The following is a 19600-nucleotide window of genomic DNA, read 5'->3' on the forward strand; positions in this document are numbered from 1 at the left end:
CCTCTCCCAGAATTCTCCTTGAGTCTGGTAGCCCTGCCTATCCTTCCTGCCTGGCCATTAGCCAAACAGTGTTTTATTCATTAACCAATAAGAAAAACATACAGAAGGACATCCCTCATCAAGAAGACAATGCCGTTCAACTGTTAAGAGGCTTTTACTGGCATAATCTTTGCCATAATAACTCTGGGACCCAACTCCTTACTTGCTGAGGCTACCTACAGCATAAGATAGAGAGGAAGCAGAGTGACTCAGATACATAGACACTGTTAAGGAAGAAGTATGAAACTAAGGGCTGGTCACCTGAGGTCAATAGCCCACAGATCCCAGAGCAAGGCATCAAATGGAGTTCAAGGGAGGACTCCTGGTCCAGCAAGTTATCTGGAATGTGGAACAATAAAGAGCGGTCAATGTAGATGATTCTGCCAAAGAGGGTATGCCCATAGAGTCTCCACTTATAAGGCATCGGTATGTTTCAACAAACAAGCCCCACACCCCACTTTCTCATGGGGGCAAGGAATCTAACACACCCTAAGATTAGGATGGTGACAGACCTGGAAATAACTGTGCCCCCACTGGAGGGCTGGTGAACAAAAAGAACTTCTGAAAATAAAACCAGAAGTCCCATTGAGGACTTGGTCCCTTTAGTTGCTCCATATTAGAGGACACCGGTTCACATCTAGGCCCTTACTCTGAACAGCCTCGATTTGAACTGTCATAGCCAAGAATCACGCTCACCCAGTGGAGAACCACAGCAGCCCAGGGCTATCTGTGGCCAGCCAGTAAATAGAATAAGTCCATCCTCGATAGCCCATGGACATTTAAGATGCTATGTCTCTAAAGAGCTCCCAGACACAACTTAACCTACAGTGTGCAATAAATGCAAAATCTGGGATAAAACACACTAGAAGGAAAAAAACTAAGGATACACACCAAAAGAAAGGTATAAGAAGATGGCAAGTGCCAGCACACACACACACACACACACACACACACACACACACACACACACACACACAAACAGGCAGAAGCTGGGCTATCACCAAGTCTAACTATACTGGCAGATGTGCTCACAACCAGCCTGAGCCATTTATAAATAGAAGAGGTTCCTGGTTCAGAATTACCCTATCCTCACAGCACATTGGGAAATGCCAGGTCCTGATGCTGAAGTGTGCTCCACGTGTTCTGTAACTACACTAAAACCTAATACCAGAGGTTACCCTGGAAACTAGAGGACATGATGGGGGGAATGTCCTTCTGTATATGTTTCTCTTATTGGTTGATGAATAAAACACTGTCTGGCCAATGGAAGATAGGAGGGAGGAGGAGACAAGGAGAATTCTGGGAAAGGTAGGCAGAGAGGGCCTGCCAAAACAGGCACCATGTAAGGAGTAACAGGTCTGGACTCTTCTCCGGTAAGATAAGACCATGTGGAAATACTTAGATTAATAGAAAAGGGGTAGTAATTAAGACAGAGCTAGCCAATAAAAAGCCCTAGTCATCAGCCAACAGCTTTATAATTAATATAGTGTCTTTGGGGCCCAAGGTTGGCAGGGCCAGCTGGGACAGAAAACCAACAGCAACACCTACATGCAGGAGCAAAAACCCCAACCAACCAAGTTAAGCTTGCAAACCAGCAGCACTTTATTTGTCATGCAACAGTAAGCACAGAAAATATAGAAGGTGTGATACATTACCCAAAAGCCCTGCTAAGGACCGCATGTCCTTCTCCATCAGCATGTAAATCTCTTCCTCCGAGAAGCGGCCAATGCCGTGGCCGTGCATCTCCCGCTTCACAATTCCTTTTGTTACGTGGCACACGACCCACCTGAGCAGGTTACTGAAGGGACCACCACTAAGAGACAGCATCTTCCGGGTCTCATTGACATTGTCCACCCACTGGCAATAAGCTAATGTCCTGGAATTGTGTGGAAACAAGTTACTACCGTGCATCAGAGACGGGGAGCTCTGCAGTCACTTTCAAAAGCATCGTTCAGAACTGAAAAATAATTGCAGTGTTTAGCCTGAGCAACGGGTGTTACCGCAACGGCTCTGGTGGGCGTCTAGACTTACAAACTTTGAGAGAACGATGGAATCCCATGTTCCTGTTTAACCAAGTCTTCCCAGGCACCTGCCCTCAGACTCCTCTGCTCTTTATCTTATGCTGTCTCACAGAAACAAACTGTAGCTTTTCGGCTGAGCTGGCAAGTGCTCTAGGTTGCATGCAGTGGCGGTAGAAAGCAGGGAGAGAGCATCATTCCCTTCTGGAGCTTAAGGATGGCTCCTCCGGCAGCTGCTTGGTGCTAAGTTCTGTGTTTCTGTTTTGTATAGTGCGTGTGTTTCACATTTCATGATGAAAAGGGTTAGGTTGTTTTTTAAGACACTTTTTTGTCTTTTGGACAAAGGTTAGGGAGAAGGTATACCTCTCTATGTCTATATGTCATAAATTATATGCTGTGAATATGTAAGTTATTTGCTCTCCAGAAAACCAACTCTCTTCCTCAGGTTGTTTCCAAGGATTTTAAGCATTCATCCAAGAAACTGTGGAGTCACTTTTCCCACCGGTGGCACTTGTGGCAAATGCACAGTGTTCCCACAGGGCACATGTAAACAGTAAAGCAACCTATCAGCTACAATGCCTATGCTTTTCCTTACTTGATTTAGAAACATGTACAATCTAAAAGGTGTTTTTTATAACTAACAAAGTTATTAAATATAAAGTAAAGGGTTCCTTCTGAGAAGAATACAGCTGTGAGAGTATACACATGAAATATTTTAATTTTTCTTCATATTAAAAAAATTGTATTGATCATCATCTCTATCCCTGATGTGGGTTGATATGGTCTCTTAAAAGTCAGAAATGTAAAAACAATTATTAGAAAAAAAACAAAGAATGACAGTAAGTTGTAGCTACAAAGAAATGTTGTTTTATAAATGCATGTGTGGCCCTGGCATCCATCTCCAGAACCACCAAAAAAAATGCCCTGAAATTTATAGCATTTGTATTTAGCTATGCTCTGTTGGGGTCCTATCCACTAAAAAATGAAAATATACAAGAAATAGATTTACCTAAAGATTTAATCATTCCTGAATTTCTCTTAAAAGTCCTCATTTTAATGCATTCTCCATACTACAGTCATATTGAACTCTTCCCTGTTATCTTTTAAAAAAAATAGCTACAATTCTTGTAGAAAGCTGTGTGTGTGTGTGTGTGTGTGTGTGTGTGTGTGTGTGTGTGTTCATAAATCTCTCAAAATAAAGTACTTCAAAGTGAAGAAATGAATTTTGCTGAAAACAGGAAAAAGAACATCACAGCAATATTTGTTCGTAGACGGTGCAGGTGATGGGTCTTTTGATGTGAAATATCTCACACTTATTCCACTGAATTCTATATAAGTGTGAATGTGCTCTCTTTTTTATACCTGCAATAATTATTCCATCAGAATAATGAGATTCTAGTTGTACATCATCTAAATTCACAACAACTGGGTTACACAGCCTTTGATGCTCTGAAAAGCCAACGGCTTTAGGAGAAAGGTTAATCCTAAATTAATCCTGAGATTAAAACAGGAAACAACAAAAAGAGGGGGCACCTAAAGCACAAGGATGAGGAATGTGCAACTCTACGCTAAAAAGTGCACATAACAAGAGAGAAGATGTGTGTCAGGCAGACACACAAGTTAGGCATAACCGGAGGAGGAACAGGGAGGAGCTCAAGAAGTGCCTGCCTGATGACACTGGCCTCCTGGACCTACAAGAAGTCCAGGAGTATGGCAGGCTCCAGGATGCATGTGAAAAGCTTGTAAGACCCAAGGTGGAAGAGCACTATAGAGCAGATCACTGCAGGCCAAGGGCCAGGCTGAATCACTTAATTCCAAATGAAATGGTTAGGCACTGGAAAATTTCAACCAGACAAGAAACATAATCAGACCTGTGGCAATGCTGGCAGGCAGGCTGGCTAAGAGACAGGCTGAGTGAGACAGACAAGAAATGGTGTGTTGACTAGACCGTGACAGAGAGGTGTCACATGGTGCATGGAGAAATACTGGGGTAGAAGAGTCCAGTAACCAGTGAGGGAGAAAGTGGGTGTTTCTCCCTGGCTAAGCATTTGAACAGGTTTCGCTAATCGGTGCTAGATCGAACACAGTGGAATGGATTTGGAGAATGAAAGGTAGGTTAACCAGTAACCTTTGAAGGTTCCAAGGAGCCAGCCAACTGAAGATATTCAGAAAGTAGAAAGAACTCACGAGAAGAGTTTAGACTTTCCATGGAGAACTGGCAGGCAGGGACTTGTTAGCAAGTTTTAAAGCTGTGAGGGTGAATGAGATCATCTAAGAAAAGTTCTAGAATGAGGACAATGTTAGGGAAACCATAGTTTGAAGACAAATTAGAAGATAAGAAAGTAAGGCTGGAAGAAGGTATGGAGAGGAGAGACATCTCATTTTCCAAGATGGAGGGAATACAGGACTTATAAAGGATAGAGGGGTACAAAGAGGTTAAGATTCCTGCCTCATGATTAACTTCTCTTTCCTCTCCATAGCAGGAAATATACATGTGGACATGTGCAGAAAGTGAGGAGACGACAGAGGGTACAGAGTAGCAAGTAGCTGTCTGCACCACACAGTTCAGCAGTGATAGCCGAGGGTGTGAGGTTCTTACCCTGCAAGAGCAGCTTAAATGAAGGGCACAGAAAAAGAAAAACTGTGCTCATTCAGAACTCTGCAGCTTAGTCTTACAAACTTGTCTTTCTCCCCTTTCCTGCTGTGTGTGTGTGTGTGTGTGTGTGTGTGTGTGTGTGTGTGTGTATTGTGTCTGTGTGTGCATGAGTATATATGCATGTGTGTCTATGTGTGTGTTTATGCATATGTGAGTGTGTGTGTATTCATGTGTGTATGTATCTGTGCCCAAGTGTGTGTGAATGTGTGTGTGTGCGTGTGTGTGTGTATGCATGTGTGTGTGCAAGTATGGATGTGTGTGTGGATGTGTGTGTGTGTGCGTGCGAGTATGTGTGTACATGTGTGTGCCTGCCCACAGTGTATGTTCACTATGTACACAAGTAAACATGTTATGAGGGCACAAGAGCACATATATGCACTTGAGTGTGGAAGCTAGAGGTTGATCAGGCTCTGCCCACAGTGTTTTTTCTTTTTTTCTTCTTCTTCTTCTTCTTTTTTTTTTTGATGCAAACAGCATGAGGTTTTATTGTAGTTGTTAAACCCATGTTAGCTAACCCCATGTTGCTAACCCCATGTTAGCTCGGGTCTTTCATCCACCCACCAAGGTGTATGGTTAGGAAAGACGGCTCGAAGCGTCTGCATAGAGATCTTATAGGGCAGCATAAGGGGAGTGTCTAGGGGTACCCACAGGTTCAGGATTGGTGTGCCTCCAGGCTTGGAGGGCTTGCCCTGTGTTGATTGTCAACTGGTTGTTATGGCCCATAGGCCCTCCCAAGGTGGTTGCTATGCTCTTCGTGTCATTGCTGTGCACTTGTCCATAAAGCACACCCAGAGCCATAAAGCATAACACCACCAGCTAACTTCTGATTGGTTCCTTGCCACGAGGCAGGCATCTGACCTCCTAGTGACCAAGACAAGGTCAGACAAGCACGTGTTAGGCAATCCACAGTGTTTTTCAGTCAGGTTTTTACTGACCTAGAACTCACCAAATGTAGCTAGGCTAGCTGGCCAGTAAACCCCAGAGCCATGCCTGCCCCTGTGTTCCCAGCACCAAGATTACAAGTGTGTTACCACCACCACACATGGTTTTGGGGGGAGTCAGGGGTGGGGGGCAGTACACTCCATATGTGCATGTGCCCCAAGAGACCAGAAGAGGGTGTCAGATCCCCTGTAGCTGGAGTTACAGGTGGTTGTTAGTTGCTTGTGGTGTATGCTAGGAACAGAATTCAGGTCCTCTGGAAGAACAGCAAGCAGTCTTAACCACTAAACCATCTCTCCAGTCCCCAACTCATCATTTCTAAAAACATGGGATACGTAAATCAAACTCAGATCCTCACACCTGCAAGGCCTTGCAAGCACTGTAGTGGCTAAATATCTCCCTAGCCCCTCTCTGCATTCAATTTATTTGCTTCTCTACTCTCCCCAATATTACAGACTAGTGTCAAATAAGGACCACCCAGGCTCTTTTGGGATCAACTCCAACAAAGTGTCAAAAGTGTCAAAAGAAAAGATAATGTGTGGATCACATACTCTCATCTCAGCTATGACAGGCCGAGGATGTAATATTTTGTGTTTCCATGTTATTACAGCCAAGGAAACCTCTCAATTAGGATTCCAGAAATGGTGAGAGATTCCATCCCATCACTCCACCCAAACAACTCTCATCCAATCCAGCAGTCAGAATTTTGCTATATGCCCTCCAGCCCCTCTTCACTAAACTTAGCTCTCACAACCCTACAGTATCTGGCACTATTAGCCTCTCTGGGAACTCCCCTTCGGCTCATGTATCTGTTTTCCCTTCCACCTCTCCCATGGTCTAAAGACTTATCTGTTTATTTTTCTTCTATTTTCATACCTACTTAGTCTACAATCATGAGCTGATCTAATTCATACCCAGCAGTTCAAAATAATGACCAAATCCATACCTAACCCAGACCTCTGTCCTGAGACCCATGGAGAAACTAAAGGAAATGCAAACTACATTTCCAAAATTGAACTCATTGCTTGTTTCACCTCACCCTTGTAAGCATCCCAGGAGTCACTCTTCAGGAGTCCCAGGGCATTGTCTTCATGGCCCCCACCCAGGTTCGTCCAGCCTATGCTCACAGACCAACACATTTGTAGAATACATCATTTTGCAATGTCAGAACCCCCTGCGCCCTCACCATGGCTGGTCCTTCCCAGTCTCCATCTCTCAGTTTGGCCTCCCATAAACCCTTCATATTAGCTGTACAAAAGTACATGAACCTCCTGTCCCCACTACAGACTGAGCATTCATGTTCCCAAATTTCTTATATTAAAACCATTTTATGGCGGCATTAGGAAACAGGGCCTTCAGTGTTCCTAAGTCATGAGCAGAGCCCTCGAGAGAGAGATTACTGCCCTTATAAAAATGACCCCATAGAGTTTCTGTATCCTTTCTGTCATGTGACCTTACACTAAGAAGATGGTTATCTGTGAGCCAGAAAGCAGGCCCTCACTAAACACTAAAACCTTTTGCCTCAGGCTTAGTGGTTTCCATGACTAGTGAGATATAAGCTTCTAAATTACCTAGATTGCTATTCAGTGACAGGAGCCTAGATGGACTGAGACACTCCCCAAACATCTCTTTCTTGGCTCCAAGTATTTACAGACACTGCTACCTCTACCTGAACATCCCAATCATCCTTACCATCAGCTCCTTCACCTGCCACTCCAGTTGTCCTTGACTCTATCATGCTACCACTTCCTCTGGGATCCTTGCCTTCATCTCATCAGTAGGTGCTTACTACCTTCCCTCAGTTCCTCAAACTCTCCCCCAGCAATGCCAATCATAAAGGCTTAAGGAAGACTTTGTCCATAAAGGCTCTCTCCAGTCTGAGACCCATCTGTACACTAGTTGTCATTGACTTCATTTGCTAAAGAATGAATTGCTGACTGAATGAAAAACAACTTGACAGTGAACCAGTGCTGTCTATGTGATGTTTCTAAGGGATGAAATGTACTTAGAAAAACAGAGAGAAGGATCCATGGAAGAAGATGAAGTGGCCGCCACTGGTGTCTTCAGGAGCTCATGGCACCTTTATCTTCACTGGGAAGAAGCCCAGTGCACAAAGTGTCATGAATTATTAACTGGAATCAGCAAGAGGGGCCAATTGGGAAAGTAGACTAGCATAAGCAATTAAAGTAATTTATCATGTGAAAATCTATTTCAGAAAGTTAAAATACTCATTTTCCTAATCACAACTAATGTGTATAATCTTGCCGACAAAAATGGGGTCAAAGATTTAAAAATTTAAAACTTGCTCAAACATTTCTAAAGGAAACCAAGAAAATAGGTGAAAAGTCAAGAGTCATTGCCCACACCTGTAATCCCAGTACCCAGGAAGCTGAGGCAGATGGATTGTGAGTTTACATAACTCACTAGACTACATAACAGATCTCATGTCAAGGAGGCCAAAAAGTCAGGGTGGAGGGAAGGAATATGGCAAAAGGGGTTTGTTTTGTTTTGATTTGATTTGATTTTTAGTACTGAATCAAACCTAATATCGTATGCCTGCTATATCCCCACCATACCCTAACATGAAGTCAGACCCAAGACATAAATGAACACCAGCATACAGAAAGCAAAAAGTGTTGAATCTGAGAGCATGGCCTTCCAAGCCATAAGATGTCTTTCACTGCCAGGCATGGTGACACAGCTTTTAATTCCAACACTCAGAAGGCAGGGGTGGGAGGATCTCTCTGAGTTCCCAGCTGGCCAAGATAACACAGTGAGACCCTATCTCAAAAGAAGCATCTCTCTCTCCATGGGGCTATGGCATTGCTGTCTTTTATTTATATTCAATTTTAAAGGGGTAGGAACTTATGATGTATTTCTCTAACTACCATCAAATTTCACCAGCCTCCCAAACAGGAGCTCTTCGTAATCTAACACTAGATAAGAAAGAGGAAATGTGGGATGAATCTGTGCCATTGCAATCAGCCATCACATTCGGGCTTTCACACACCTTCCTGTAAACCGTCTCATGAAAGTTCCCCATCTCCCTGAAATACTGAAATTATATCAAAAGCCAAGCTTAGAATGGAAATGGCCTTCAGTACTGGAGTGCTTGTCCAGCATTCACATGACCCTGGCTTCAATATCAGTGCCCCCAAAAATGAAACTTAAAACTTACAAATTATGGGAACATAGAAGCACATTTGTATCATTGAAAATGTTGAGTGTTGCACTCACTATATAGGGTTAGAAGACGCTTTAAGGTCTTGACTGATGGCCACAAGGGGGCAGTATGCATCACTGAATAAGCATGGGTATTAAAAAATCAATTTCTTTCTTGTAATTTGATTCCCTGTCTCAGGAAACCTCTTATACCAGTTTCCAAGCATTGGATCTAACTTAAGCACTCAGTATAAAACAAAGGAGATAAGAAAGAAAAAAACAGCTTCTTCATCTTCAATAATAGCTTTTATAATGCAAGTGGGATATAATTATATAGATTCCAAGCACAAGAAAAACAACTTTACAGCTGACTGTGCTTATCTGAATAGACCTAAAACAGAGCTTCGAAATTATGTTGTGTTACATTGAAAGGGGAAAACTAAACTCAAAGGCTCCACTTCTAATAATTTAAAAATAAAGGGACCAGACCCTCACTCAGGCCCCTGCTTTAGCAGCCATGACAGGCTACAGAAAAGACATGTAGGCCTCTGACACAAGGAAACTCCAGACCCTCTGGCCTTCTGGAGCCTAGGGTCAAAACTAAACACAAAGAAACTCCAGACCCCACACACACACACCTCCTAGGTACTTGGTTCCTGGGAACTGTTTGGCCACAAAAGAAACTCCAGGGGAGACCAAAACCTGCCTGATAGTCTCCAGGATACAGTTCTGAAAACTATTGGTATCTATGAACAACAGGCCACCTACAAGTTACAAGACAAACACAGAATGTTCCATCTCAGCACTGACCAATGAGAATACCTGATACACAGGTATTTCAAAATATGCCAAAATAAAACTTTGAGAAATTTCTTAATTGTTCCCCAAATGTCAACCAATCAAAAACCAACCCATACCTACTGATGTAATCCTGTAACTTTTGCCTTTAAAGCCCAACAGTACACAGGGAACTTCACCCCCTCTGGAGGCTGCTGCGTGAGCTTGCTACACTGAGGTCCCTCCCTCCGTGTAGGATAAACAATGTAATAAACCTTATGCATTTGTATCAGTGGTCTGTCTCCCTGGTCTCTTTGGGGATCCTTGTGGCTGGGGCACAACATACATAATAGTGCCAGCTTTCCAAAACCTCTGCCTTGCAGAAAATTGTACCCAAGCATTTTTAAAATTTCAGGCCAAAATAAAATATACAAAAACAAGCAAACAAACAAAACCAACAACAACAACAAAAAAAAAAAACCTCAGATCATCAAATAACTGAGCCAAGCACTGAGGGTTTACTGACTTTTTCCTCCCAGCACTGTAAATACAGTCATAAACTAGGAGCCCAATGCTTATTAACATGTAAGAGAACCTCACAGAAAACTACTGTACACTGAGGCAGGTCCTATCCTGGGGCCACTTCCATTCTGCTCTCTGGGATGGGAAGAGCAGGACAGGAGAAGAGTCCAAGGGAAGAGTCAGTCCTGGGAGGCATTGCCTTAGTATTCTTGTGAGAGTGGGGATATGAAGCTCCCTAGTAGATGTGGGGGGGGGGTCTCTGCAGAAGGGGAGAGGGGAGGAGAAAAAACAGGACAAAGATTTATTTTCCTTTTGCTACTAGAATGAATATATATTGTAAATCAAAGTGCTCACTCCCTAATGGAAAGTGAGTTAGAGGGACAATACTAGCCTTTAAGGAGGCTATGTACCACCCAAGTAAAGTAAGCTCTTGGAAATTAACAGTCTTCTTCCTGCTCCTCTCATTCACATCCACAGCCTGCCCTCCCTCCCACGTTAGCAGAGGGATACTGAAAAGAAGGGCAGAAATGCACTGTCTGAGAGCTTCTACCAGGGAATAAAAGTAGTAGAACTCTGTCAAATGGTAATTTGACAGTCAGTGGCCCAGGACATTTTCCTCTGCCACTGCAGAGCTGAGTCTGAAACCTGGCAAACAAATGAGATGGGATCCTTTCCACGAGCCTTTCCCAGAAGCCAAGTGAGCCAGACAGTCATGCATCTTAATGCCCACTGTGATGAAGCAGAGACCTGGCATCTCCAGCAGCATGACATGGAAAGTACCTGGGTTCCTGCAAACACTCTTCCACACTGATATGTCTATACTGTCCCATATGGCACTTCCTTAGTCGGCCCTCCTTCATCTTTATAGTGAGGTAGGGAGAGGATGTGGAATGCTGGTCAGCCCCCAGAATAAACAGTTAAAAAATCAAACATAGGAAGAAAAAATAGAGGGCCACTTAAAATCTCGGAGATGGGAACATCCAGTTTTCCATTTATAAAGAGGGCAAATGGATGAAACAGTGAGCCAATGAGGAAGAAGCTCACATTCATTCCTATGAGTAGATGGCCCCTGTGGGAGGAAGTGGTTAGAAAAAGCTCCCGGGCCAACATCTAACCAAGAAACACCAATGCTAATAAAGTGGGATTAATGATGTTTAATTAAATATTGGAGACAAAGTAAAGTCTGCAAATATTTGGAAGAGACTCCCTAGCATCTCTAATATATATATATATATATATATATATATATATATATATATATATATATATTATTTTTGTTTCTAGGTAGAAACACCAGAAAATAGATGTAAGAGGGAAAAGCCCACAAGACAAATAGGTTTGCAAAGTAAGACTAGCCAAATGTGATTAACTCACATGGTGCTGAAGCAGCTTTGGGGCTAGCAAAGCAAAACAGAGCAACTGGTCAACCCAACTGTGTGATGCTTCAAACTTATGTGATACTTCAAATTTGGGGACTATGAACTATGAATGCAGAAATCAGGGCAGAATGCTGTCTGAGGAAAGGTGACATAATCTCACAAATGTGTAATTGATTACACTGAGGAATCCAATCTCTACATAGCCTTCCATGCCTTCCTCTGGTGTCTGCTGTCCTTCCTTCCTTCCTTCCTTCCTTCCTTCCTTCCTTCCTTCCTTTCTTTCTTTCTTTCTTCCTTTCTCTTTCTTTCTTTCTTTCTTTCTTTCTTTTTCCTCCTCTCTTCTTCCTTTTTCCCTTTAGACAGAGTTTATCTGTGTATCCCTGGCTGTTCTAGGACTTACTCTGTAGACCAGGCTGGTCTCAAACTCAGAGATCCACCTGCCTCTGCCTCCTGAGTGCTGGGATTAAAGACGTGCACCACCACTGTCCAGCACTTTCATTCAGAAGTTTATACTAATGAGCCCCACAAATTGAAATATCCCCCTTACCTAAAATCCAGCAAATTGCAGCATGTGAGCTATGAAGGGTGTGTGTGTGTGTGTGTGTGTGTGTGTGTGTTTGGGAAAACAACAAAGGAAGATTGTGTTATTATAAAGGAAATCCAAGTTTCAGTTTGCAAGATAGTTTTGCTGGAATGCAGTCTGCTTATAAATTTCCAGGCTCTTTGGCAGAGTTGACTGTGAAAGATGGACTCTTGAGAAGGCCTGTGGTGTCCTGGTCTAGAGTACTTGGAGACAACAGACTGAATTTTGACCCTAAATCAAAGTTGTTTCTAATAAAACCTTTGAGAAAGGTGAGTAAAACTTCACAAAAAAAATTGAGAAGGTGTGTGTCAGAAGGCTCAAGAGAATTTTGGCTGACTAGGAGAGTACAACACAGCAAGGACTCACCAGTAGAAGTGTTCTTCCACCATCTTGGTCACGGCTCTTGAGACAGCTCTTTCATGAGGGCCAAGGTTTTTGTTTAAGTTCACTCCAAGTTTCTCTTCCAGAAAGTCAATTATGAATTCTGTGCCAGACACTTTCTCATTATTATATTCAATCCAAGGCATTTTCCCTTGAGCAGAGAGCTTTCCACCAAAATAGTTCTAAATAGTATTTTTTTTAAAAAAAAAGAGAAAAGCAATGTATGTATAAATTTCACTGATTAGCAGAAACAAACATTCCAACACATGAGTACTTATGTCCATATTATTTACTCAAATGAACTCAGCATATTAACTCTTTAAGATCATTACTCTAGAAGGGGAGAAAAGGAGTCTTTTGCTGAATATCAAAGTGTTAATTTATTCCCATAGGTTCTATCATGAATTCAAATTCTATCTGGATTAGGGGAGTTAAGGGACACTGATGCAAGGAGTAGGAGAGAGAAGGGGTGGGTTCAAAATGGGAAAAACTAGCTTTAATGTGTAAACTACCCACAAATAGCAAAAGAGTGAAAATAAACCACAAAGAAGCTTGTACCAACTCAGTATCCAAAGAACTCACTTGAAATCTAATGTGTTGCATCTGAATGATGCTTATTGTCACTACACTATAAGCAAGTAGTCCCCTAAATTATCATTCCAAGGTTTAAAAAGAACTTACAACAGACTCAACTGCAGTGTCTCCTAAAGGAAATTCAGCAGGCTCCCAGTTTTGATTTGTAGCCTAGGGGTGGTACCCAGAATCTGTTCAGACCAGCTATATTTTGATCTATAAGCATGTTAGGAGGGCACAGTATCTCAGAATATCTTGACCCCAGAAGGAAGTAGGCAAATCAAGCCACACAATTTATAGTTAACATTACAGTAACATGTGTTCTCCAATGTATATAAAGTAAAGACCAAGACCACATGAGAGAAGAGGATTCTGGAGAATTTCATGTCTTCAACCACATTTCTCAATAAATATAGTCACTTAAACCTCAAAGTTGATTGTTAGAACTGAATCCACCGTCGTGCAGACTACACAACCTAAATTAATATGATTGTCACAAACTCTTTCTCATACTTTGTGCAAATAAATCATGCAAACACTTAGATAATGGCAAATGTTAGCACCTCTGAGGAAACTGGTACTCAAAAAACATGGTGGGGATGTTAAATGACCACTTCAAACCTTCTGACAGTGACTTAAGCTAAACACCCACCTCTCTTCTTAAAAAGAAAAAAGTACTTATTATTGTATGTATATAAGTGTTTGCCTACATGTATGTCTGCGCTGTGCATGCCTGGTGCCAATAGAAGCCAAAAGAGGTCATCAGATCCCTGGAACTGGAATTACAGGCAGTTGTGAGCTTTCATGTGGGTGCTGGGAACTGAACCAGGAGCCTCTGGAAGGGAGGTGTTCTCTTAATTAAAAATCCACCTCTCCAGCCCCTACAACTTTCTTCTAATCTGGCCATTTCACTCCTACGACGGGTGAGAGCCAGAGAGCATGTAGCCATGCAAAGACATGTACACAAAAGCCAGAGCTGGAGACGGCTCTGTGGTTAAGAAAAGGTAGTGTTCTTCCAGAGGACCTGAGGCTAAAGCAGGTCCTGTAACTCAATGTACATACAAATGAATAAAAATAAAATAAATATTTTAAAAATTCATGCACAGCTTTTAATTATCAAAACAGGAAAATCATTATTCCGAGGTAAATTAACAAACAAGTCTACAAATATACAATGGATTATCACTCCAGGAAGAAGAAAAGAGGAGAATCAACTATTTATACACCAATAATGTGGATAAACTAGACAGTGATAGCCTGAGTAGAATTGCCAGACTTAAAAGGACTACAGAGAGCTGGGAGGACAGCTCAGTCACTAAAGTACCTGCATTGCAAGCAGGAGGACCTGAGTTCAAGCCGCAAAATCCGCATGAAAAGCCACAAGTGGAACAGGCATCTGTGAGCACTGGGGAGGGAAAGAGAAGCAGGACACTGGGGCTTGCTGGCCAGCCTGCCTGGCCAAAATTATGAGCTCTGTGGTGGTTTGAATGGGGATCATGTGTTTGAATGCTTGGTCCCCAGTTAGTGGGACACTTTGAGAAAGATTAGGAGGTGTGGCCTTGTTGGAGGTTGTGTGTCATTGGGGGTTTCAAAAGCCTTCTAGGCCCTGCCTCCCTCTCTCTCTCTCTCTCTCTCTCTCTCTCTCTCTCTCTCTCTCTCTCTCTCTCTCTCTCCTCTTTCTCTCCCCCTGCTGCCCAGGGATCAGGATGTAAAGTTCACAGCTATTGCTCCAACACCATGTCTGCCTACGTCCTGCCATGATGATCATGAACTAAACTTCTGACACCATATCCAAGCCCCAGTTAAACACTTTCTTTTGTAAGAGCTGCCATGGTCATGGTGTCTCTTCACAGCAGTAGGACAGTGGCAAAGACAAGCTCCAAGGTCAGTAAGAGACCATATCTTGAAAATTAAGATAGCAATAGAGGAAAAAAACAACAACAGTCTATGACTTCTACATGCCACACACGAACAGACACACACATGCTGGGCGTGGAGGTGCACACCTTTAACTCTAGCCCTAGGGAGGCAGAAGTAGACAGATTTCTGTGAGTTTGAGGCCAGTCTGCTCTACAATAGTGAGTTCCAGCCCAGCACATATACAGAAGTACAATGTAAATTCTTTTTTTTAACTCTAGAAAGTATAAACTAATTTCTGGTGACATAAAGTCTATCCATAGTTGTTGAGGACAATGAAGGATGGTAGGAAGTGAATTTCAAAGAGGCACATGAAATTTTTAGAAGAAAATGGATCTTCTCACTGTATTTTGTTTTGAGACAGTCTTATGCGGTCCAGGCTAGCCTAGGATTCACCACGTAGTTAAGACTAGCCTCGAACTCCTGATCCTTCTGCTTCTAGCCCTAAGTGCTAAGATTACAGGTGTGCACCACCATCTGGTTGACACTTTCACTCTTGATTGTGACAATGCTTGCATAAGTACTCACGTGGTTAAAAAAGAAAATAGTTATCAAAATTTACAGTTGAACATGTGCAAAACATTTTGGCCATCTAATTTGTGGGCTTTTTTTTAAGGGAAGACAGTATTAGATAAAATTTGGAATATATCAGTCCTGAATATCTGCATCTCTAGAGGTCAGCAAAATCTTCCTACAAAAAGCCATGTGGTATTAAAGTCTCTACTAACAGCTCGACACTACAGCAGAGGCAGAAGAGCCAGCACCGGTCACAAGTGAACAAATTTTGCTGCTTCCAAAAAAAGTCAGGACACTGAAATCTGAACTTCATGAATGGCAAATATTATTTTTTACTCCCCCCCTCTATTTAAAAATTTATAGATGTTTCTTCCTTCTCAGGCCTGACAATGACAACCCTGCTGCAAAGGCTAGCAGCTACCCACCTTCTCTGCTAGAGAAACCAAATTAAAACCAAGGCAACATTCAGACCCAACCCTAGACAAGAAGACACCTTTTTGCAAAGGTGTATAGTTTTCTAGAGCAGTCAACTCTCTCTAGGAATCCTAAAACTTCAAAAATTTCAGAAAAAAATATTGGGGTTTTTGTTATTTGGGGGAGGGTGGACACTGGGATTAAGACCGGAATGTTGGAGAAGACCAGAGTAAAACAGAGTCTTCTAGACATCATAGGGCTACCTCACTCACTAATGCACCCCAGCTGTGGTTGTCTGCGTAGGACCTGTATAAGACAAGCCAGTCAACAACATCATAGTTGGAGAAGAGGACAGAAGAAGCCACAGGAGATGGCTGCTAGGAGAGGAAGAGTAGTTTTCTTTAAGCATGTAGCCCCTGGGAAGTTGACCATGTTCCAGTGGGTGACTCCACCCCCATGAGTAAATGGGGCCAAACAAATTGGATTCAGTGTGTTATTTTTTTATAAAAGACATAAAGATTGAAGGGAGTGCAAAGGTAGATCTGGGAGAAGTGAGAGGGGAAGAGCTAAGGGTGAATATGATCCAACTACATTGTAAGCATGTGTGAGAAATTCTTAAAGAATTCATAAAATTACTGTATTAAAAAATCATGTATATGATCCAACTACATTGTAATCATTTGTGAAATTCTTGAAGAATGAATAAAAATTATTGTATTAAAAAATCATCATGTTGTGACTGGAGACATGGCTCAGTGGTTAAAAATACTAGCTGCTCTTCCAGAGGACCTGGGTTCAATTCCCAGAACTCTCTGGGATCTGACATCTCACAACCATCTGTAACTCTAATCCCAGGGGATCTAATGCCCTTTTCTGACCTCTATAAGCACCAGGCACACACATACACGGTCCACAGACATAAAAACAGGCAAAACACCCATACACGAAATAAATAGATAAATATGTATTTTTAAATCATTCAACTTGCTTTTGCCTAAGTCACACTAAGATTTGTATGTGCCTTTCCCAGAAGCCAGTGGGGAATGTTACCTCAATGGCTAACAACAGAAGATGTCATCTCTCTAAGGCAAATCTTTGTCTAGGCATTGCCCTTCTTGCAAATTGTGTATGGTATACACTGGAATATGCCCTGCTTCTGAGATCTCAGTGAGATCACAGGGTTATGGTGACAGGGAAGGCATCCTTTTGTGCCCACAAGCTTCAGCTGAGTTTCAGGGTCCTGAACTTCTCAAATTGGTAGGTGGTCTCACCTTCTCAGAAGGCTCAAAAGTAGAGTGTGAAGTAGTTAAGTGCCACATACCACTACCTTGGGTAAACTGGTCTCTGTTCGTAGTCTTGATACTTTATCTCATTGCTTATTATCAAATGATAATACACAGTTTTCATCATTTAATTTAATTATCAATTAATTTCAAGCCTAGCCTGAAAATGAGGGATAACTAAATCTAGATTGTCTATGCATAATTTAGAAAATGGAACCTCCTCTAGTAGTATACTCTATGCCAAAAACCTTTGGTCATATACTGCTCTACAGTAAACAACTTGCACAATCATACATGGCCACTACCTGGACATTCCCCTAATGCTAACTAAAAGAAATGTCACACATCTGTTGCAGGATATTAGTTTACACTGTGAAAATGTGTTTTTGCCAAGGCATCTTCTGATTGGTTTAATAAAGAGCTGAATGGCCGATAGCTAGGCAGAAAAAGGTTAGGTAGGACTTCCAGGGACAGAGAGGACTCTGGGAAAAAGAAAGGCAGAGTCACCGGCCAGACTCAGAGGAAACAGGAGGTACGAGATAAAAGAGAGGTAACACCACATGGCAAAACATAGGTTAATATAAATGGGTTAATTTAAGTTATAAGAACTACTTGAGACAAGTCTAAGCTAAAGACTGAGCTTTCGTAATTAATATAAGTCTCTGTGTTGGGCTGGACAGATGGCTCAGAGGTTAAGAGCACTGATTGCTCTTCCAGAGTTCCTGAGTTCAATTCCCAGCAACCACATGGTGGCTCACAACCATCTGTAATGAGATCTGGTGCCCTCTTCTAGCCTGCAGGTGTACATGAAGACAGAACACTGTATACAAAATAAATAAATAAATAAATAAATAAATAAATAGTTTTAAAAAGTAAATCTCTGTGCTAGTGATGCATAAAAAAATAAAAATTCATTTGTGAGATTATAATATTAAAAAAAGTAAGTCTCTGTGTCATTATTTGGGAGTTGGCTGGTGGGACAGAAAAAGACTCATTACACACATCTCTGAAAGTTACACCTGACATTCATGTAACTTGTATTCTAGAGATGTAAACTCACCACATAACACAGCCTCTGCTTCTGATTTCTCTTGCTGCACTGGTACCCTCCTAACATATCCCTTCCAGATTTATTGCTTCAGATATAGTCTAGCTTCAACAATGCCATCAGAAGGAACTCTTTACAATGCAAATGAGGGCAAGTATTCTTCCTCAAAATCATCAAGTGGTAAATAATCATGGTAGCATAGGCTTGTATCCCTGCATTCAGAAGGTTGAGGCAGGAGGACCACTTTAAATCCAGGGTCAGCTTTGATGACATAGTTGAGTTCAAGGCCAGTCTGGGCTACACAATAAGGCCTTGTCTCAAAAACTGAAACAATTTAAAGTGCTTCCCATGCAACCAAGAAGATCAGAAATTCATATTCCCAGAGCTCATGTAAATGCTGGGTGGACATGGTAGCGCACCTGTAATTCCCGCCTTGGAGATGGAGACAGGATCCCAAAGCAAGCTGGTGAGTGAGCCTAGCCAAATCAGCAAGCTCTGGGTTTGATTGAGAGACCCTGCCTCAGTGAATAAGATAGAAGAGCAATGAAGGAAGATTCTCATTATCAACCTTGGGCCTCCAAATACACACCCCTGCACTGGCACACACACACACATCCCAACACTCATACACATGCACAGGCACAGCACACATGCACACATGAAAACAAACAAAACAAAATTTAAAAGCTGAGGCTGTGACTCAGTGGTAGATCACTTGTCTCACATACATAGGCCCTTGGCAGACCCCAGGACCCTCCTCTCACTAGAAACAAATTCCAATGGCAATCTACACTCACAACATTCAGCAGCTGCCACCTGCCAGCCTCACTGGTTATCTTTTTGGTCTTTCCCTGGCTCCTGTTTCAACTTCCCCACCCAACTGGATCACTCTGCACAGTCGCCAGCATTTATAGGAATCCCTTGCCCCATCCTCTGTGACAGCCTGGCCTCCTAAACCCTGGGTAAGCAGTTCATTAACAAGGTTGCTATTCACTATGTAAGGAGTAAGTAAATACTCAACACACTCCAGAACTACCACCAGACACCTCCCACTGGCTACATTTGAAATAATTTGACTACCTTTCGAAAACTATAACACAATGAGAAAAATCCATGTCTCTAATGTATATTGTAGTTTTGTAGAAAAACTGTCTTTATTTGGGAAATATGCATATTAAAGCATATTTAAGTGAAGTGCCATGATTTCTGCACAGTACTTTCAAAAGATGTATCCAAAACATGTTTCTAAAAGAATATAAAAAGAGAGCTTAAGCAAAGGAGGCCAAATAATAGCCATAAGTGAAACTGTGGGAAAGGACAGGGGTGCTCATTTACTATTCATTTAAGTTGTCAATAGGTGAGAAAAAGAAAGCCAAAGAGATGGAAAGACAGG

The 19600-nt window shown here is 42.1% G+C and overlaps 1 protein-coding gene across 1 annotated transcript in view; it reads right to left on the reverse strand.

Annotated features, from left to right (window-relative positions):
- Positions 1 to 19600, reverse strand: part of Faxc (failed axon connections homolog, metaxin like GST domain containing) — a 65813-nt gene that overhangs the window by 36384 nt on the left and 9829 nt on the right. The window contains exons 3-4 of the mRNA XM_027403451.2: positions 12442 to 12638; positions 1695 to 1915 (exon numbers count right to left, since the gene is read on the reverse strand). Of these exons, the coding sequence (XP_027259252.1) occupies positions 1695 to 1915; positions 12442 to 12638 (418 nt within the window). The remainder of the gene's footprint in view (positions 1 to 1694; positions 1916 to 12441; positions 12639 to 19600) is intronic.

Source organism: Cricetulus griseus, chromosome 2 (assembly GCF_003668045.3).
Source record: "Cricetulus griseus strain 17A/GY chromosome 2, alternate assembly CriGri-PICRH-1.0, whole genome shotgun sequence".
NCBI classification, from domain to species: Eukaryota; Metazoa; Chordata; class Mammalia; order Rodentia; family Cricetidae; genus Cricetulus; species Cricetulus griseus.